Here is a 21,399-nt window from a genome sequence, read left to right as displayed (position 1 = left end):
AAAATTGTATTTTAATCAGACAAAATACTATAAAGGCTCAGAATTTATCTCTCAGGAGTGAGCCAAGTGCCAGTCCTGAATATGAGCTTTCTTTGGAATGCGCAGAGTTTGAGCAACATAGGCCTGCTGACTTTTACTGCATACACCTGATCTCCATGAATCCACTATGCCTGGTGAACAATGTTTTGGATCTCCAAGAATTAGTTTAGATCCAATGTCCAGTAATCTTCTTCTGTGCCCAGACACCCTAGTAAATGGCTGCAGGTACATTTTGAAAAAGCTAGGAAGATCTGTAGTGTATGTTTTTCCAATGTAACATTGTCCATCAGGGGATCCACCCTCCTCTCATTTAGAGGGCTGTAGGTATGTAATTGGCTCAAGTCTGAGAATTTGTTAAGGGCAGAGCCTTGTATTTTTGGCATACTCAGCAAGTTTGTGTAGGAACATGACTCATGGAGGAGAGCATCTCCTAATACCTACTTTAGGGGGTTCTTGTACAAATTAGATTGCAATGTATGTAGAGATAACATCGTTCATGGCATATCATAATTGCTCAATAAAATGGCTATAAAACAATTGTGGTAGGCCAAGAATAAACAGACTGGATATAGTGAATGCAGGTTACTGTTTCATGAAATTTAGCTGAAAATAGGTGATGGGGATAGAGATCAGAGGCAAGTTCTTGTCTTTAAGACAGCTTTTAGCCTATTTATAGGCTAGCATGTATGTGTTCCAGATGAGATTCTGAAACCATAAAACTAAGAGGCAGAGAGAAAAACAGATGGAGCAAAATCCTTGAGAGAGCAGTAGATGGAATCTAACCACTGCTATGTTCATAAGCATTGCATCTGAGGGACTTCCCCTGAGGTGGGCTGGAGGCAAGTAAATACTAGTGGCCACACTGGTAAAGTTAAGAGTCAGAGTGGGGAGTGGAATCTCAGGGGAGCTTCTATTTGACACCTTATGCCTTCTTAGTGAAGAAGGTATTTCCTAGTTAGGGACATTGGGAAGACAGTAATAATGAAGGTTCAACTGAGGCTAGAGATTAGGAAAGATATCATGGATGATCCCTCTCAGTAGCATTAAATTTTTTCTTCATGGCTCATATAAGAGCATTAAGATAGATTGTAGATTAACCCATATTGGGGCTGAGTAGTTCATTTTTCTGGTTGCACGTGAAAGAAACTCAAACTACCTGAAGCAGAAAGGGCAATTTATTGGAAGGATACTGGGATCTCCCACTGAATGCAGGACCAAGATCACAGCTGGTTCTCAATGGACCCTGGGACCTAAGTGGACCTATGAGAGTCTCTCATCTTGGCCCTCCACAGGCCACATACTAGAACTTGACCACCAATGGATCCCAAGTTTTGTGACTTACAAACTTTTCCACCTTCCAAAGAAAGTTACAAAATTCTTAAATAAGGAAACAGTTGGGTCAGCCTGGTGATAAAAGTAGGGAAAGAGCCAGTTCTGAAATGGGGCTACACAGACATTCTAATAGGTCTCTGCTAAGACAGGGTAGGTCTCTATCAGAACTGTCAAAATTTCTACTCAGTCAAGGAACAAGATTTACAATTTTTAAACAGTGATTCCACAAGGAACATAATTCATTCATCTGACATTTTAATGAGACCCACTCTGGTTTGACCCCTGCCTTGGGGCAGCTCATCATCCGAGGAGAAACAAATAGTTACAATGCAACTTGTTAAATTCCAGAACAGAAGTAATTACAAATGTTGTGTTCCCCAGCAGCTACCCAACTCGGGCTGAGATCAGGAGAGCTGAAGGAAGAAATGACAGGGGAAGGCTGACCCCCTCCAGCTGGTGGACAATAAGTCAAGTTTGGATTCCAATTTGGTACAGCTACCCAAGGCAGAGTGGTAGGCCTTGTTCATTTAACTTGGCATAGCTTTACTGGGCACCTACTCAGGAGTGGGCACCATGGAGGCATATCAAAGATTAAGACACATTGCTGCCATTACCCTATGGAGCTTATGTGAGCAAGGCAAGCATGAACACAAGTTGATGATTGGACTCCTCCTGCTTTGGATCCAATTACCTAACTTTTCCAACTTCCTTGAATGGCCTCACCTCATTTAATGAAAAATGTTGACTGAGGACTCATGGAAGGGTCTGTGCTGATGTCTCCTTATTCTAATGATAATCAAGGAGGAGTGAGACCCAGTTCTGAAGGATTTTCCAGCCACTGGCTACCTGAAACTAATCCAAATCCACTAGATGAAGTATAACAAACTGGTCCTGGTTTTGCTTCTTGCTGCTAGATCACAGCTCCTTTTTTCTCCTTAAAATCAATATTCTCCCAAAGCTCACTGGGCTTATGCCCTAGACCCAAACTGAAACAATTTTCCAAACACAGGGTGTGGAAGATTTAGACTCCCAGCGTGTGGTTAAAAAAAAAAAAACTCAGGTATTTAGGTGTCTGCAATCCAATAAGCCTCTGGTACAGTGCTACCACCCCCAATTCCACTGCAATCTAGAGCTATTAGAACAAGTACTGATCAAGAAGGTGTACAGTATACAGTGGGGCTGGCTTATTTTTTATGACCCTTTTAAGGGGACACTGTAAAACTGCCAGTTGGAGAAAGATCACATGTGGGAATTGAAACCCTGTCTTTAAGGTATGATTGACAAAATTACTGCTATTTAACTTGAAATTGTGGGGGCAAAGTAGTTGTGATTACTAAAGGGCTGCCTGGTAGATGAAGTATTAAGCATATTGTGAGCGAGGCTTACAGGGAAAGAGAATGTGGCCCTTAACAGCCTTCTGAAAATCAGAGCTATCACACAATGAAATGACCTGCCTTGTGAGGTAGTGAGCTCCCTGTTGAGGGAGGTTTTAAAACAAGGGTAGAAAACCACTTGGCAGGAGTGTTGTAAAAAGAGAGCTAAACCAAGTTCTCTTTTTGATATGGAGGAAGAGGCAGAGCCAGGGAAGATTCTGCCCCCTATAAATAGGATTCTCCTGACTGTATGCAAGGGGAGAGGTAATCCCTGTATGCACAAACTAGGAAAGCAGACAGGCCCTAAAATAGAGGGGGAGAACTTTTAGCCCTGATATTCACACAGAAATTCTTTTAGGATAGGGTAGCTTGGAAAACTTTAACCAAATGATGTCACCTCTCTTAACTGGACTGTCTATTGTAGACACAGTTAGTAAGGCAGCCAGTGTGGTGGATTTATACTGAAGTTCAGGTCTGGTAGCAAGACACCTGGGTTTTAGTTGACTCTGCCCTATATGACCTGGGGCGGCTTCTCTTCTCTGGACCCCACCATGAAAGGACCCCACAGTCCTTCTCATTCTAAAGGGCATTGCCTTTCTGACTGGCGCCCCCTATAGCAGATCTAGGGCTACAGTTTTGGGCCTTGAGGCTACACTTGTGGACTGCCAAAGACCATCTCTGGCGGAAGCAACGGCCACACTCAAGGCAGGGGAAGGGCTTCTCCCCAGTGTGCAGGAGCTGGTGCTGAGCCAGGTGGCTCCACTGAGCGAAGCGCTTGGAGCACAGGTCGCAGGCATAGGGCCGCTCACCGGAGTGAACACGCCGGTGACTGGCCAGTAGTGAAGGGTAGGCAAAGCGGCGGCCACAGTCATCACACACATGCAGCTTCTCTTCGGTGTGTGTACTGCGATGGATGGCTAGGGAGCCACTCCGCCGGAAGGCACGTCCACAGTCCGGGCAGGGGTAGGGCTTCTCTCCTGTGTGCAAAAGCTGGTGCTGCAGCAGTGTGCTGCGCTGGGAGAAGCGGGCCTCACAGTGGTCGCAGGCATAGGGACGCTCCCCAGAGTGCACTCGCCGGTGACTGACCAGGCGGGATGATGAGGAGAAACGCCGCTCACAGTCTGGACATGGGTAGGGCTTCTCACCAGTGTGGATGCGCTGGTGGATGACCAGGGCAGTGCGCTGGCGGAAGCGGCGGCTGCATTCTAGGCAGGTGTAGGGCTTCTCTCCTGTGTGTGTGCGCTGGTGGATGGCTAACAGGGAGGGGTAGGCGAAGCGACGTCCACAGCTAGAGCACTGGTGAGGTTTTTCGCCTGTATGCGTGGTCCGGTGATTGGCCAAGGACCGGCTCCTCCGGAAACAGCGGCCACAGTCTGGACAATGGTAGGGCTTCTCACCTGTGTGGATAACCTGGTGCTGGGAAAGGTTCTTGCGCTGGGAGAAACGTTTGCCACACTGGTCACAAACATAGGGACACTCACCAGAGTGTGCCCGCCGGTGACTGACCAGCAGGGATGGGTAGGAAAAGCGGCGCCCACAGTCTGGGCAAGGGTAAGGCTTTTTTAGATTCTGTGCACACTTGTGGCTCTCTAGAGCTGGGTGATCAGGGAAGGTACAACCACAGTCGGGGCAGATGGGACCCCCAGATGTCTGCCTGGGGATCAGTCGTGGTTTACTGGGCCGCCGTCCTCGCTTCCCCTTTCGTGGTGCCTCCTTAGGTGGAAATACTTCCTTCTCTCCATTCTTCTTTCTGGTTCTGGTTTCTATAGGGACACAGGGAGAAATTAATTTAACAAATATGGGCTCCTCCTCTTGCCTGTGTCATACAGTATTACAGGGTACAAGGCAGACAGATTCAGCCTGTCTTCAAGGAGTGTTAGTGCCATTGACAACTAAATGTGCCATACTAACATAGGCAAAATTCATTAAAAGCTCCTTAACATATTAAAAAATCACAACCTGTGGCACGATGACAGTTCCCAGACTGACCATATGAGGGCAAAAAGAGGGCGTAGCCCCCTAACCCTCCCTGTTTGGAGAAAATCCCCCCTGCTTTACCTCCAGCTATAAGATCACCCAATCCTAACCTCATCATGCGGCTCACCTCTCAAGCATGCCTGCACTCCCTCGAGTGTGTACTTTCTCCTTGATAAACGCCTTTTTGCTTGCACCTGCTTGACCTGCTCTTAAAGTCTTTGAATCAGAGTCAAGAACCCTCTCCTGGGTTGAGGTCTTACCTAGCTAGCAGGAAGACCTCCCCAGTCAGGACTGCCTGACAACAATACTGCTATGGAAACATGGGAAATAGGTATCACAGGAGCCCTAACTCAGTTTAGAAAAGTCGGGGAAGGTTTCTTGGAGATTAAGCTGATTTTAAAAATTAAAAGTTTTTGAAGAGGTAAGTGTAAGGAATTGGAAACAAATGAGGTATGAGCTGGCAGTGACCATGTCATAAGGCCCTGTAAGCCAGTGGTTCTCAAACTTTATTGTGATCAGAATTATTTGGAGGGTTTATTGAAACAATTGCTGGGTCCTACTCCCAGTTCTGGATTCAACAGATCTGCACGGGGCCCAAATATTTGTATTCCTAATACATTCCCAAATGATGCCACTGCTAGTCTGAGGACCACACTCTGAGAACCACTGCTGTAAGGACCTTCCTTGAACTGTATTTTGTCCAGTAGTTCTCAAAACTAAACATATGTCCAAATCAACGGGGGCTACTAAAAAATAAGTAAGTTCCTAGACACCCATAAGAGTAAATCAAGAGTTCTGGGTCCAGGAATATGTATTTTTATCAAGTTCCCCAGGTAACTTAAACTGACAACCACTTGACAACGTGCCTTGATAAAAACTGAAAAATTCTAAACAAGGAAATGTCATGGTCATTTCTGAATCTTAGAAAGATAGCCCTGATCCTAGAGAATCTGGGACAGAAACTCCAGCCCAGACAGTTGCATCTGCCCTTATAGATGGATCTGGAGCCCTTCTACCTGAATGGCCTTAAGAGCCTTGCTTGATCCTAAGGAGAGTGCACAGATTCCTGCACTGATCAGGGGCCATCTGCCTGAAGAGCAGAAAGAGGCCCCTGCACACCAGGTGGCCATCCCCCATAATATCCCTTCAACCAAAACCAAGAAAACTCAAGAAAGGTATAGGGTTGGTATCTCAGTCACAGCTCAATTCAAAGCAAACTAGGGGCAGGGATCCTGGGAAGGATGCAGGAAGGTAGCTCCTTGTAAAAGCTCACTGATTCACTCACACAATAGAGAACTGCAGGTGATTAGTATGCAATAGACCTGTGAATCTTGGTGTGAGGGACCAACATACACCATCAGAGACAAGACCGGAAGCTGTAAGAATGAACACGGTAAATTACAGCATTGGTCATAGGTACCCCTAGCCATCAAAACCCTGAACTGAGTCATTAGAGGCTGCAAGCCATCCTTCGGCAATTTTCACTCACTTCTTTGGACTGTTAACCACCTTGGGCACTCCTGCGGATCCAGGGCAGCCGGTTCCCAATCATCCGTATTTCGTTCCAACCAGGAGATGAGGGCTGGTTTGTGACCTGCGCACCCTGGGGAAGGAGATTCACTCAGAGGCCCAGCCCGTAGTATTTACGCTGGGTAAATATCGACCCAGTGGCATCTCCTGCCAAGCCCCCGTCCTCCTCTCCTGACACACTTGGTTGCAGGCCAGGACCCTGGGCCCTGGACCCTGGACTCTGCCCTATCCTGCCCTCCTCTCCCCTCCCCCAAGCTCCTTCATTCCTTAAGACCCCGCGGAAGCGAATTGAGCCCGGCCTTACCGAGCGCGCCCAAGTGGCCGTAGGTCTCTCGCATCACGTCCCGGTACAGAGCCCTCTGCGCGGGCCGCAGACACCCCCACTCCTCCCGGTTGAAGTAAACGGCCACGTCTGCGAACTTCATCGCCCTCGGCCTCCTTCCACTTCTGCGGTCGGGTCGGGCCTCTCCTGGTCCTAGGACTGAAAGCGGAGCCGAAGGTGGTGCCATTGGCCCAGAGAAGTCGGCGTCACGACCCTCCCGGTCCCGGCCTCAGTCCCTGGGCGCTGGCGGACCCCGGAACTCGGGAGCCCCTGCCAACCCCGGCCCAGCGTGCCTGGAGAGGCCGCAAGGGAATCGGACTCGGCCGCCTTGAGGGGCTAACGGAAACCTTTCACTGTTATTCAGGAAACTCCTGCCCGAACTTGGGTGAAAGGCACTGGAAGATGCCTTCGGGAAAAATGGCGGCGCCGCTACTCCAGTGCCTTTGCCTGGAACATAGGCAGCTTCCAGCTATCGATTTTATTGACCATAGCGCCATGCCGGCTTCCTAATCTTTTTGCCCTCAACTGTGATGGCGCCTCGATTGGGCTTCACGTCCCCCTTTCCCCCATTATTGCACGCGCTTATTGGGCGGCAGACGAAGATCGAGCGTTCTGATTGGGTGCTGGAGAAAGCGGCCTGTTTGAACGAAGCCAATGCAAGAGGAAGGGCAGGAAGCCTGATACTCTTGTGTTCGGTGACCTGCGGACCGTTCTGAGGCGGGAAGCGGCGACCTGGCCGGGCATCAGTAATGTTCTCTGTTGTCAGGCTGGCGTAGCCTAGCTGAGGGACGAAGGATTTGGGTGACTGAGCTTCTCCAGCCAAACCGGAGCCGAGTTTACCCTGGGTTCCTTGTCGTGGTTTTGTCAGAGGAGCGTTTGCTTTGGATAACCGGTAACTGCCTTACTCTTTTGGGAAGGGAATTAATGTTAGCGTTCCTGTGCAGGCATCATGCCCACCGTATTTCACATTTCTTCTTACTTGTTCTTTGCTACCATTGTGTGAGGTGGTGACGAACATCATCCCATTTCTACTGATGAGGAAACTCTCAGAGGGATACTGCTAATAGGAGCACAGGTTTAAACCCTGGGCTGACATGGCCTTTATTCATATCACTGAATAGGCTCCCTCCGTGGCACTGTCCTAATTTGTTTGCTAACTCTAAAGTCCACCTGAGCTCCTGAGCACCCCTCAGATTAAACCTTCTGCATATCTCTCTGTGCTTTATTTTTACATATTTGTTCAATGTGCAAAGCATAGTGCTAAGCAGTTAGGAAAAGTGCTGTTGTAGAAATTAGCCATGGGCTGTGCTCTGAATGGATTTTGCAGTCTAGTGAGGTGTACAAATCACAGCTAATACCAACAGTGATACCAGCGTGTATTTGAAAGGCATAGGAAAGTTGAGGAATAAACCAGTCAGCCCCAACTCCATTGTCCCCATTTTGTGTAAGTGTTTCAGTGCAGAGCTTCACCAGCTCAGTGTCATCTCCTACAGGATCTGGGGGCAGGAGAATATACCATTTGCTACATCTCTTACCTCAGCTGGTGACATATATATCTGTCTTTCCAACCCAGTAATCAATACCTTAAAGCACCTACCAAGGGCAAAACCTACCCCAAAGCCTGCAGGAAAACAATGTGAAAGGATGTCACGAGGTAACAAGCAGTAAGACATTCTGAGGAATGTGATTTTGAACAGAGGATGTAGGAAAAAAAAGACTACAGTACACATTCATTGAGTTCTACTCTGTCCTAAGGATAGTGACTAACGAGTCACTAAACAGTGAACAAACTACAGTACTGGGGGAGTAGATGAATGTCAAGATTGCCAGAATGAGTAAGACATCAGGTAGGAAATGAGTTTGGTCTATGAAGGGGTAGGATTTCGGGAGGGCAGTGGTGCTCAATATACATCTGTTGAATAAAGAGCTGAATTCCAATGGCCATCGAGATGTCTGGCACAAAGCCAGGAATCCAAGACCATTTTGAGTGTGAAGGGAATAACACTTTCTGATATAATTTAAGATATATTAATGTAAACTGTAGGACTGAAAGGGTAGGTTGGCACCAGATATTGGAGGGCTTTAACCTATACATTGCAGGGGTAGAGGAGGAGTCTAAATAAGTCTAGAGAAGTGAATGAGCTTCCAATAATGTTTTAGTAAGATTACTCTTGTAGTTTCTAGGATGAACTGATAGTTTTGTGCCTATTCTTTCTGCCTACACATAGTTCAGTTTGGAGAAATAAGAATTTAAACGTAGGCTGCTAAGGGAATAAAAAGGCAAATGGATAACAAACTATTTCAAGGAAGTGACTAAACAGAGGAGGCTGGACAGGAATCAGACTTCCTCTGTGGACATTTTGCCTAAATGGTAGTGATGTGCTGTCAACTGAACAAGGAGAAAATGCTGGCATTGATCAAGAAAGATGATTAAATCCTGAGGTGCTGGGCTCTCTTCCCACATGTAGAAAGTGGGAAGGCAAGCTGGACTGAAGGTGCAGCCTCAGCTTAGTTTAGCCCCTTTGGCCCTAGTCTTGTTGTCATCTTGGATAGAGATGCTAAGGCAGGACCTGGAATCAGGCAGAGTCAAATGTTCTTAACTACAGAGAAATACTTTGGAGAATGTAGTACCCAGGACTTCAGAGCAGAGCCCCTTGCCCCTTTCTGTCTTAATTCCCTGGATCCACACTGGGCACAGGGACAAGCTGGCTCCTCTGAAGGATAATTGCCCACTGAAGAGAAAGCTGGAGAAGATCCAGGGTCTACACACCACAAAGCCACATAAACACCAAAGGCACTCTGTTCTGAGTAAAGGGAAATAGTGTTGAAGGCCAACTATGCACCAGTTGCCACCCCATGGGCATATTGATATAGATGATCTCAGTTGAAACTCACCTCCCAGAGTCCTTCTGAGGCCAATTATCAAAAGGCTGAGCAGCTTGCCTGAAACCTGTTAGTAAAGGCAGGGATGAGATTTGAACCTGGAATGCCACTGCATTGCACTGGCAGCTCTAAACTCGGTGAAAGACTTTGAGATTAGTTTCCCCGTGTTTCCTCCTTAGTGAGGGGAAGTGCCTGAAAGTGCAGCCTTTGATTATAGTACACAGATGTCACCTTACAGACTGACTGGAACCCAACTTTTGCTGAGATGTCATTGTACCATAAACCTACACTTGGGCAAGCAGTGTTAGTCCTGAAAGAGGATGATGAGAAATAAAGGAATCTTACCTTTTTGTAATGGGTTCACACAGTACAGTTCCAACCTGTCCCTTTCTGAGTGAGGTAACTCATTGGCACATTTCTGATTACCTCTGTATCCTGCTCTGTGAAGGGACTTCAAGACACCTACAGAACTTGTCACTTTGTACATCTTCCCTTTTCTCCTTTCTCTCCTGCCTCTGTTCATTCTGCATTGCCAACACCTGATGAGAAGGGATATCTACCATCATAAGCTCCTTTACAGCACCTGACCCTGGTCACCCACTCTCCTGGAATTTATCTGAGAAACAGTGGATGTGAACTGGGAGGTCCTAATCTCCAAAGGCAGGAGCCTGGCATGGGGACTGCACAGGTCTCCCACACCTCTGCCTCTCCCTGTTGCTTGCTGGTGGATCCACTGGTGGGCTTTCAGAGCACACTTTCTCTTGAAGATTTTCCCACGCTAGGTGCAGGGAAAGGGTACTCTGCACAGAGTGGATGTGCCCATGGCTGAGAAGGAGGGAGGAGCAGGAGAAGCAGATGCCACCCTCTGGGCAGAGGTAATGTTTCTCACCTGTGTGTGAATCTGTGAATAGCCAGGGGAATCCCTGGCAGTGCCACATTGTAGGCACTCACTTGGCTGCTAACCCAAGTGCATGAGCCAGTGACTGGCCAGGAGAAAGGGGTATGCAAAGTGGCACCCAGAGTCTGTGCATATGTGTCTGTGTGCAGACAGGGCTCTGCTTGGGTGGAAGTGGCAGCCACAATGGAGGAGCTGGTGCTAGATCAGGTGAACCCTCTGGGAAAATTGGAAACCATGTGACCCACAAATATGGGGACAGTCACCAGAGTGGATCTGCCTGTGTCTCATTAACGGGATGACAAAGAGCTGCCCACAGTCTAGATGTTTCTAGGGCTTCTCCCTTATGTGCGTGACTACTTTTTCAAAAGCAGTAGCCACACTGGAGGAAGGGGAAGGGTGTGTTACCTGTGTGGATGAGCTGCTGCTGGAGCAGGTCCTTGCACTGAGAGCAGCGCCCATATTCTCCCAGGGAAGGGCTGCTCAGTAGAGTAGACCTGCTGGTGGCTGGCCAGGAAGAAGACAGCCCAGACGTGGGTAAGGCCTCTGAAGGCTGAGAGCACAGCTGTGGGTTGGCTGAGGCACCCAGAGGCAATGTCTGGCCATACCCATTGCAGTTAGGGCTTTTAGTTACTTGAAGGGGGTCTTACCATGCCTACCTTACTTTGTGGCCTCTCTCATACAGGCTGCGTTAAGTTTCTTGACCCCCCACTTCTTCCTTCTATTGTTTTACTTACTCCTGCTTTCTGCAGAGCCAAGAGACTTGGAACTAAAGATCATAGGGTGCTTTAAATCACCATAGCTATCCTATGGGAATCAGGCAGTTGTGTATGGAGATGGAGTAGCATCCAAGACTGAGTGCTTGTTAGGCCAGTGCCTGAGTGTGAACCATCCATCCAAAGGTGCCCCTGCCTGTGCCAGAAATTTCTTATTTTCAGAAAAGTACCATTACTTCCTCCTCACTTAAGGCCTCCCAAACTGTAAGCATCCTCATAAAGAAGGGCTGAATTCTTTTCATAGGTAAGTTGGCACCTCTGGTTAAAGACCTTAATGTGGGCATTTCAGCAGAAACATTTCTCAAAAAATAGACCTCAGTGCCTTTTGAGCTCACAAAATCCCCTGTCTCCATCCTAACTGAAAGGTGGGGCTTCATATCATTGAATCCTTTATTGATAGAGAGGGCTCTGGGCAATTTCAAATCAGCTGGATATGCCCTGAGAGACAAGGACAGGCATATAAACCTGAGTAAAAGTGAAGTTTTGGCCCCTCTCCAAGGCCAGTCAGAAATACAGCATGCAGATCCAGTAGGTTTAAGTTAATTAAAATGAAAAATTCACTTCCTCAGGCACATGTGCCACATTTCAAGTGCCAAATAGCCGCATGTGGCTAGTGGCTTCTATGATGGATAGCACAGATATAGAATATTCCCATAATTGAAGAAAGCTCTATTGGACAGCAATGATCTAAGAAAAAAGTAGTAAGAAAAAAGGCAAATAACATCTCAACATGTTCCTCACCCCTCTGCCCAATCGGAACAGCGGGACCAGCTACTCTTAAATGCAAGGAAGACTCCAGGTCTGGGAAAGAGAATTGTGGAAGAGGTTCGGAGGATTCTCATCAACTTGGGGTCTTTAAAGGATGTGGGTGTGGGAAGGAAGCTGGTGGGAGAGAGGGCCTGCCCTGGTTGGCTTCCAAAAGAAACTTCCAGCTCAGTTCCACTTTCCTCACCCATCCCAGATCCTGGATGCTGTGCCCCTTCCTGCGGATTGTTGGCTTCCAGGCTTAGCACCTACTCTTTTTCTACATCCAGGAGAAGAGAGCGGGTTTGGGAGCTACCAATTAAGGAAGAAGAGGCCAAGAGCGGACGAGGGAGAATATGGAGCCTAGAAAAGGTGCTTTTTCCTTGGGTAGGGTACGATCTCTTCAGCCCTTGCAGAGAAGACCCTCCCCAACAACAGACACACTATCAGGCGCATCTGGACAGAAGCGTAAGGGTCACAATGGAGAGAAAACGAGGGCCATGTCCCTTCCATCATGCTTAGATGGCCATGAGTCAGTCCACAAAGTCAGTCCGTATACCGTGCCCTCTGCAGCAAGTCCAAAACACTCTGCCCTTGTGTACAATGGCACTGCTGAGCTTCATGCCCTACTGCCTGCTGCACCCTAGGGCTGGTGTTCTGACTGGGGATGGGCATATCACTCCCGTTTGAAGGAAGCCGGCTGCAGCATGTGAGCAGGCATTCTTCCTAGAGCTGTTGCGAGCCCTGGATGTGCCCTTACTGAATACCAGCCAGGTGCCAGGCGCTGCTCCGGGTCACGCGTGAGAAGGAATAGCAGGGCGGCCCTGCTCCCTGTGAGCCGCCGGCCATCAGCTCAGCTCTGGGCCAGAGCTGTCTGTGTTGTTCAGGACTGCCTGTGGCATTTTGCACCCAGACTCGAACATTTATTGAGCACCTATTGGGCGGGACACAGTTCTAGGAGCTGGGTATGGAGCAGGGAGCTAAACCAAGTCTCCATAACCCCTTGAAGGTTATGTTATTCCTCTCCACAGCCTTCCAGATTCTCAGGTCTCCTCTGGGCTTGACTCAAGTATAGTGGTGGAGCACCCACAGCTCTCCATGTCTGATAGGATTTAACATATCTCCAAACATAATGCTGGGACTGGAAAGAGTTGGCTTTGAGGGTGCCAAATCTCAGTGGTGCTTACAACGTAGCGAGGGAGATGCATAATAGATAATATATAAAGTTCTGAGTGCCTAAGGGGCTGGAAAAGCCCTAGTGGAGCCATCAGCCCCCAAGTAGTAGAGCCATCACAATGTGGTGCAGATATCACTCCTAGCTTAGAAGTGTCTTCTGTAAATATCTGAGGGCAGGACAGTAGGCCTCTTTGTAAGGTAAAATCAGGCCGAAATAACCAGGCGAGGAGGCTACAAAGGAGCCAAAAGTTTAAAAGGGTGCAATCCTGGGCGATGTTCACTGGTCTGGTTAGTCACAGGCTGGAGAAGTCACGCCCAGCAGGGCAGGCAGTGAGTTTTTAAAGAAGTTAGGGGGAGGGAGAGCATAGGTTTAAAGTGGCGCAAGGATTGGCTACCTAAGGCACCTTTTCCAGGTTGGGAGGGGGCAGCAGCCAGGAATTTGGGCGTGTCATCAGGCCAGAATCTGTTGGTCTCTTTCCCTTACTAGGCGGGGGTTGGGGGCTTTGCTGCCCCCCTTTATTTGGTTAGGGCTGAGCTCATCTGACGTGCTCACTCCTCCCTCCTGTGCCTCCAGCCTTACATTCCAGCCTTTTGGTTATAATGGGCGCCGACTCGATCTGGCTACTTCCAGCTGAGGAGGGGTGGTGTGGGCAGGGTTAGAGCTGGTGAGAGACCGGAGGCTTGGAGGGAAGGGGCAAATACTGATGTACCAGCGTTTGGTTTACCGCGACGTGAGATAGTTCAGCCAGGTGTTGTAGGAACTTAAGAATACAAGGAGCTGCTGACAGAAGAATAAATACAATGATTAGTGGGGATATAACAGGGAGGAGCCAAGGTAGGAGTTGAGATGGCCACCATCCAGAGAAAGGGTTTTTAGTTAGGTTTTCTCTGCGTTTTTGAAGGTTTTCTTGTAGTTGTTTGATCCTTTGACTATGCCTGACTTGTTGGCATAAAAGCAACACTCTTCTTTCAGGAACAGGCATATTCCTCCATCTCCAGCTGTTAGTAAATCTAGGTCCCTCCAGTTTTGGAGGACCATGTCAGCAAGGGAGTCTAGTTGTGTCTGTAAATCTAGAACCGTGTTTGCCACTTGTATGTATTCTATTAGTTGTGGTGATAGTTGTTTATAAAAATGAAGCAAGGGCGCCAGTCCTGCTGCCCCATCCATACTGCCGCAGTGATGCTTAGCCTAACCATTAACAGTATGAGTTCGATTGCCCTCTTTGTCCATGTAATAGAGGAACCAATCAGGGGGATTGGCAGGCTCTGATTTCCGGGTGCTATTGAGATGGAAGGAAGGAGAATCACCAGGGTACAGGATCCAGACCACTCTGGGGGCAAGGTGGGTAAATGGTGGCTCCATACTGGAAGGCCGTCCCATTTAATGGAGGGCAGAGGGTTTGATTACTGGAAATCACCAGGGTCCTGGAGCAGGCTTGTGGAGGGACCCAGCCTACCCCTTGGGAGTCATTTCAGGGTGGCAGGAGAGTCATTGGGCAGCAGGAGAGTCAGAGGGTAAAGGAATGGGAGGACATGGGGAGGAGACAATAAGCATTGTGTAGGCTGTGTAGGTGTCCAATTCCCAGTAACGGGAACCGCCAAGACCCAGGTGGGACCAGAACTCAAACACAGCCATCAGTCTTTGGCTAGACTGAGGTTTGTGGAATTAAGTAGAGAGTGGGTTTTATTGAGGATTGAGAGAAGCCCCGGGTGTGCCTGGTAAGGGCCTCAAGGTTTGGGAAGATGGGGTCTTACTACTATTGGCCTACTAAACTGTTGGATTAATTTTTCTATGACCCGTTGAGTATTTTGTTTTTCTGCATAGTCTTCTGCACCTCCACCATCTGACCTCTCAATCGGTGGCCGTAGGTTCCACCAAATGTGTTGTGCTCATCTCCCAGGACAGACATATCCAGCATGATCGCCCAGGCTTCGCCCCATCCAGTACTGTTGTCCAGAAGATGAGAGGCAGACCGAGGCTCGTTCGTAGAAGGCAGCCTGGACAAAGGAATGGATAGACGAGCATTGGGCAGGACAAGGGGTATCTTTCCTTGGCGATTTGGTGGAGGGTCTTGTACCCAGCCAATGGTCCTGCCGACTCTTCCTGGGCAGCCAGTTTGGAAATCTCTTAACATTATAGCGGCCCAGTACAATTGGTCTCCCTGCTGACATGATATCTTTTGAAAGTAACATGTCTTGGGGACCCATTGGTGTAGTTGGAGCATACCTGATGTGATGCACGTTACAGACCCAGTTTGCTAGAGCTGGGTGGGTGGTTGTGGCCAGCACTAGTGCAAGTAAGGTGCAAACGGAGGGGCCCCGTCTCTCTAGAGCTCTACCTATCATGACTGGGCGCTTGTTTGAGTCTGGAGATGTGTTACCACAGGGAGTGTCCCAATAGCTTGGCAGCTGTGGGTGTGGGATTGATGGGGTTAATACATAATTCAAGTAAGGTAGAAATCAACTGTATAAGCACACATGACTTTATTGTTTTTCCCACACACTCTGTTGATGTGTAATCAAGGACTGAGTGATGAGAACCAAAGCTTGGCCCCTGAAAGAAGTATGTAATATAATGTTATGCAGCTAAATATATTTTGCCACAAGCAAAATAGTCAAAAGTCCCATGAACTACTACAATATGAAACTAGTTTTCTAAAATTCTTTTAGTGAAAATCTATTCTACTTACTAGGTTCATCATTATCTTTGAAAATTGGGAAGTTTTAAACTAGAGTGTAAGATAAATTCTAGCTGAAATAAGCAGGTGAAGAGAGGTAACAAAGGGCTAGGTAGTTTATTTGAGTGCAGTTCCCAGGCGAGGTTTCCCAGTCTACAGAAATGGAAGCTGGGGAAGTCACGCCCAGCAGGGCAGGCAGCAAGTTTTTTAAGAAGGAAGGGGGAGGGAGAGCAAAGGTATACAGTGGAGTGAGGATTGGCTCACCTAGGGTACATGGAGGTCTCTCATTGGCTTTTAGCCAGGTACTAGACAGTTACCACTATTCTTCTAGCCTGGGGAAGGCTCTAGTTAGGAATGTTATCTGATCAGTTTCTGGAATGTTGTCAGACCTGAACCTGTTGGTGTCTTTGCCTTGTTTGGTGAGGCCTGAGCTTGTCCAGCAGGCTCACTCCTTCCCTTGGTGCCTCCAGCATTACATAGAGTCCCTGAGATAGAAGAAATTTATCTTTTACAATACAGACTGGTTTTAAATGACTCATACTAAAATTGTACTTGCATTTCATTTCCAGCCCCCTGGACGCACACAGTCCCTATTAGTTCAGAGCCTTCATTGGCCCTTTTAGTCTGGAGCCATCTAAACCTTAAACCAGTTATGTAAACTGGGTATTCTTGAAAACGGAAGTACTTTGATCAAGTAAGCTAAAAAGAAAGAAGTCAATTGAATATCAATGACTCAAATCTTTATATCAGTTTGTGTATATGTTTTTGTATGAAAGTGTTGCTAACTGTAGTCATTATGTCTCAGTCTATATGTTTGTGTGTCTATGTGTGTAAATGAAAAATATTTCCTACCTCCGGATGGTATTAGTAAAAACTGATTTAAAAACAAGTGCTTGTGAAAACTGGGCATTCTAAAACTTTCAGAAAATCTAATAAAAAATATTAAGCATTAATGCTAATTTAAGTTTAACTGAAATGGACATGTCCTTATAGTTATCAGCTGCCAAAGTTTACTTAAAGTCATTTAAGTTAATGTTACCTGTTAAATATTTCAAGAAGATGCTTAAAGAAAAGTTTGACTTTGTCTGATGTTTGGTAAAAGTTTTATAAGTAATCCAGCATGGTTTTGCTAAAAATAAGTAAACAAGTGTAGCAAATGAACATCTTAATAATAATACTGTATTAGTGTATAACAGTGTATATATTTGCAAACAGCCTGAGAATTTTTGTAGTAACCAAAATTCTTGAAGTTTTGCTAAGTTATATAGACATATTTTGTACTTAATGAGAAATTGTGCTGTAAGGCACATTTCCAAAAATGATAAAATATGTTCATAAATGTATCCATCTGAGGAATGCTGGTGTAACAGTTTACAATGGTCTATTTTTCAGCATTCACTGAAGGTTAAGGTACCAAATGGCTTTAAGTTCTCTTTAAAACTACTTAATATAATAAGGAAAACATGTCTGTATGCTAAAGAATGTGTTTCAATAAGAGAAGGTATAAGGAATAAAAATGCATTGTGTTGAAAGTAAAAGAAGCTGACTATTCAAAAGTACAGCTGTTCAAGGAAAGAAAACACTGAAAGAGGAAAGTTGTAAAAGGTTTATAAAAGATTGATATAGTCATGCTATATGAAATTAAAGCAAAGAAATCTTGATATCAAGTACATAGCGAGACTATAATTTTTGTTTGTTAAAAGAACATAAGTTTATTAGTCTACCTTTAATGTTGAAAGATTGCAAAAAGTTTTCTAATTGTTTATTAAAACAGTTTCTTATGCTTAAAGTCTTAATGAATTGTCTGAATATTTAAGAAAATGAGATCCTAATATTAAAAAGACTAAGCTAAGTGTTGTTAACAACTATGTAACCTTCTGCATTTGCTTTTAAACTTTCTTATCATTCTGGTTAAATAATAAGTGTTATTTAATAAGTATAATTCTATTTAGGCAAGTGCCTTAAAAACTTTTGACAACTTCCCAAGATCAAATTTAAAAAAGTATTTTTACCTCTCAATTAACTCTGATATTTTCCTGAGGGCCCCTGAAACATGTCAGAGGAATTTCTTCTCCCCATCAAGGAAAATATTTGACTAATTTGGCTTATTTACCTCATATATATTTACCTGGAAAGCGCTGTCAAAAGGAATAATGCCAAACTTTATTACTGAATGTTTTATGTTACAGAAATATCACTCTTCCCCCTAAGATGTTTACTCCTGATGCCCAATTAAATTTACCTGTTAGTACTACTATAATTACTGACTGTGTATGTATTGATCGTACTCATGTACCCTCTTATTGTAGTTCTACAATCAATGTAAAATGGTCTTCTGGATATAGACTTCCAAGTGGTTGGGTATTTTTGTGTAATGACAAAACATATCAAGCCCTTTCTTCACACTATCGAGGTGTTTGTGGTGTGGGATGCATTCTTCCTGCTCTAATAGACCATCCAGATATAAGCATAAGAGACTTCTCCAAACTCAGCCATCTGACTGTGATGAAAACTTGAAACTCTGAGATCCTGCCGCTGTTGCAGGTGCAGCTGCGTTCCTCCTGCCAGTTCCTGGACTTGTCGTTGGAATGCAGGAAGAGATATCTCAGCTGGCCTGTGCATATAGCAAAACAACAAATATGACTGCTTCTATATGATCTGAACTCCACTAAGAACTGGGAGAAGTGCGAGCTGCAATGCTTCAGAATCGTGCTTCTATAGACTATCTGCTGTTAAAAGAGCATGTAGGATGTGAACAGTTACCAAGAATGTGTTGTTTCAATTTGTCTGATTTTTCTCAAACTATTCAAAATCAATTAGATGATATCCATCATATTGTCAATAAGTTTTCACAAATGTCTGGGTTACCTGACTGGTTTTCTTGGTTTTGTTGGATATGGCCAGTAATTGTAGGTCTGCTTTTACTATGTATCTGTATTCCTGTTCTGTTAATGTGTGTACGCAATTTAATTAGTAGTTTGTTAAAACCTATACATGCTTATGTTACTCTACAGGAAATCACTTCAAAGAAATAATCAATCTCATATTCTCTTCCATCTGCTAATTCTATAGCTTTTTTTCTCCCTTTCAAAATACAGCTCTTTACTAGAATTTGTGCCTTATATTTAAAATTGCTGTGTATCATAATCCTTTTCACTGGCAACGATGTCTTAAAGCAAGTGCTGGACATAAGTCACAGGGCATAAATCTGTAAAGAAGTGGAAAACTAACCTTTTTCAAAGGATATTACTTCTCTCTCACTTACCAACTTTACATCTCCCTGTATGGCCCCAGAAGATAGCTGGTTAGCCAGAGATGGGTAAGATTCCTCAAGGGAGGAACAATCTAAGACAGGTACAGTTGCAGGGGGGCCATCAGGTGAGAGATTGGGGCCAACAAAGGTGAGGCTTAGAACCTCAACCCCCCCTCCCCCAGTTTTAAAAGAAATCTTCCACACCCGTGGATGTTTTGTTGCCCTTGCCCAGCTCAGATCAAAACGCAGTCTATAGGCATAGACCTGCTCACCTGCACCTACCTTCTAATTGCACTACATTTATTTTCTATCTTTACTCTCCTTTACATAAGTTCAAACCATGGACTTTTATTTTATACTGTAGAATGTAAAGAACTATACTATGTCAAAAAATCGATTAGAACTGGTCTACTTATATTCCTATATCTTTGTATTACTTAAAAGAAAAGGGGGATATGTGGGATTGATGGGGTTAATACATAATTCAAGTAAGGTAGAAGTCAAATGTATAAGCACACGACTTGATTGTTTTTCCCACACACTCTGTTGATGTGTAATCAAGGACTGAGTGATGAGAACCAAAGCAGTTCTCATGGCTCGGAGCCATCTTCACACAGTTTTGGTATCCTTGAGAAGCGTCGCATCCTTGGGCTACACTCAAGGCCGGATAATGATGTTTGAGTTCATTGTAAGTTCATTTATTCAATAAATATGAGAAATGCTTTCTCAGCATTGCTCTTGAGCTGTTACACCTTGAGCCCCCTGGCTGGTCCTTTCAGGTCTTCGACAACTCATCGTGTCTTCTCCCTTGTCTGCGGCTTAGAGGAATGGAGGGGACTGACAGTGGGAGTGGTAAGGATCACCGTGTATGGTCCCATCCACCGTGGGCGGAGTGACGGAGGTTGAAGTTCTTTAAGAAGGACTTTGTCTCCCAGCTGTAGAACCTCCTTGATTCCTGGATCTGAGGGGGAGGTGGGTTGAGGCAGGAACTGGTCTGCGTGTTCCCTGAGATGTCTTAGGAGTGAGAAGTAAGGTAGGTAGGAGGCTAGAGGGGGTGGAGTTGTAGGCAGGCCTGTGTTTAGAAGGAAGGGTCGACCATACATTAACTCAAAGGCACTTAGTCCAGTGGGCCCCCTTAGGGGCTGCTCGCAATTGGGTGAGAGCAATTGGGAATAGATCTGGCCAAGAGGTCTTTACCTCTAAGGAGAGTTTGGTAAGTTGATCCTTGAGAAGGCCATTGGCCCTTTCCACCTTACCCGAGGATTGAGGGTGATAGGGTATTTGTAGTTTCCAGGAGATATTTAGAGAGTCAGTCACCAGTTATGTGACCTTTGAGATGAAAGCCTGTCTGTTGTCTGACTGGAGCAACGTTGGGAGGCCAAAACGAAGGATGATGTGTTCCACCAACGTCTTTGCCACCACTGACGCAGTCTCTTGGCAGTTAGGAAAGGCCTCGATCCAACCTGAAAATGTATCAACCATGACCAGTAAATATCTGAGTTTCTTGTGTTTAGGCATGTGGGTAAAATCAATCTGCCAATCCTGTCCAGGTAGCGCCCCCTGCAGCTGGTGGAGGGCCACACGGCGTTTGAGGGCACCTTGAGAAGAAACATGATGACGTGGTGCAAGCCATATGTACCTGGTCAATGGTCTTTCAGAGCCCAGGTGGGGCGAAGATAGGGGAGAGAAACCTGTACGTAGCGTCCGGACCAATATGGAGGAATTGGTGGACAGTAGATATGATTTCCCTGGCCTGGGCCTGGGGAAGGTCTATCCTGTCCTTAAGATGTATCCATCCCTGTTGTCCAGCCATTCCACCCTGGTCTAAGAGTTGTTGTTTTTCCTCCTTGGAGTAATTAGGAGTTATAGAGGGGGAGAGAAACAATACCAGGGAGTAATCAGGGCCTGAGGTCAGTTGTTGGGCAGTAGCATCTGCTAGAGCATTCCCTATGGTGACTGGGTTGGTACCTGTCTGGTGTCCCCGGCAATGAACAATAGCCACCTCCTTGGGTTCCTGTAAGGTGTGGAGCAGGTGATGAATTGCTTTACCATTTACAATTGGGGTCCCTCAGGTAGTGAGGAATCCCCTTTCCTTCCAGATCGCTGCATGGCTGTGTGTGATTAGGAAAGCATACTTTGAGTCGGTGTAAATGGTTACCCTAAGACCCGTCGCCAACTGTAAGGCTCACGTGAGGGCTACTAGTTCTGCCTTTTGGGAGGTGGTACCCATCGGCAGGGGAGCCGCCTCCACTATTTCTGGGGAGGAGGAAACCACCGCGTAGGTCGCCTGCCTGCAGCCATTTGAATCCCTGACTGAGCTTACATCCATGAACAGAGTTAAGTCTGGGTTAGTGAGAGGCATGTCTGGAGACCCTCGTGCGGGAGCCGAAGGGTTTCCACCAGCTCTGTGCAGGAGTGGCT

At 46.1% G+C, this 21,399-nt stretch overlaps 1 protein-coding gene and 2 long non-coding RNA genes across 6 annotated transcripts in view; 1 reads left to right on the top strand and 2 right to left on the bottom strand.

The window, feature by feature from the left end:
• Positions 1 to 1,199: 1,199 nt before the first annotated feature.
• LOC108385208 (uncharacterized) lies at positions 1,200 to 7,442 on the bottom strand. Of its 4 annotated transcripts, none has more exons than XM_017642540.3 (4): positions 6,556 to 7,437; positions 6,211 to 6,324; positions 4,226 to 4,507; positions 1,200 to 4,141 (listed from the first exon to the last, which is right to left on the bottom strand). In XM_017642540.3, the coding sequence occupies exons 1-4, from the start codon at positions 6,758 to 6,760 to the stop codon at positions 3,324 to 3,326; spliced, it is 1,419 nt and encodes a 472-aa protein (XP_017498029.1). In that variant the 5' UTR covers positions 6,761 to 7,437; the 3' UTR covers positions 1,200 to 3,323. The 4 variants fall into 4 exon arrangements, with proteins under 4 accessions (XP_017498029.1, XP_017498028.1, XP_017498027.1 ...); XM_017642539.3 differs by having other exon boundaries at positions 1,200 to 4,507; positions 6,556 to 6,732; positions 6,921 to 7,436; XM_017642538.3 differs by having other exon boundaries at positions 1,200 to 4,507; positions 6,556 to 7,436.
• On the top strand, positions 7,341 to 19,735 carry LOC118972598 (uncharacterized). Its single transcript, XR_012122229.1, has 2 exons — positions 7,341 to 7,465; positions 14,917 to 19,735. It is a non-coding gene; the product is annotated as an uncharacterized lncRNA (long non-coding RNA).
• The window catches only part of LOC118972599 (uncharacterized), a 12,984-nt gene continuing 11,239 nt past the window's right edge, over positions 19,655 to 21,399 (bottom strand). Inside the window, exon 3 of the long non-coding RNA XR_005061623.2 lies at positions 19,655 to 20,441. This is a non-coding gene — a long non-coding RNA (uncharacterized lncRNA). The remainder of the gene's footprint in view (positions 20,442 to 21,399) is intronic.

The sequence above is a fragment of the Manis javanica genome, chromosome 10 (assembly GCF_040802235.1).
Source record: "Manis javanica isolate MJ-LG chromosome 10, MJ_LKY, whole genome shotgun sequence".
Lineage (NCBI taxonomy): Eukaryota > Metazoa > Chordata > Mammalia > Pholidota > Manidae > Manis > Manis javanica.
This window is presented reverse-complemented; position numbering and strand designations above follow the sequence as displayed.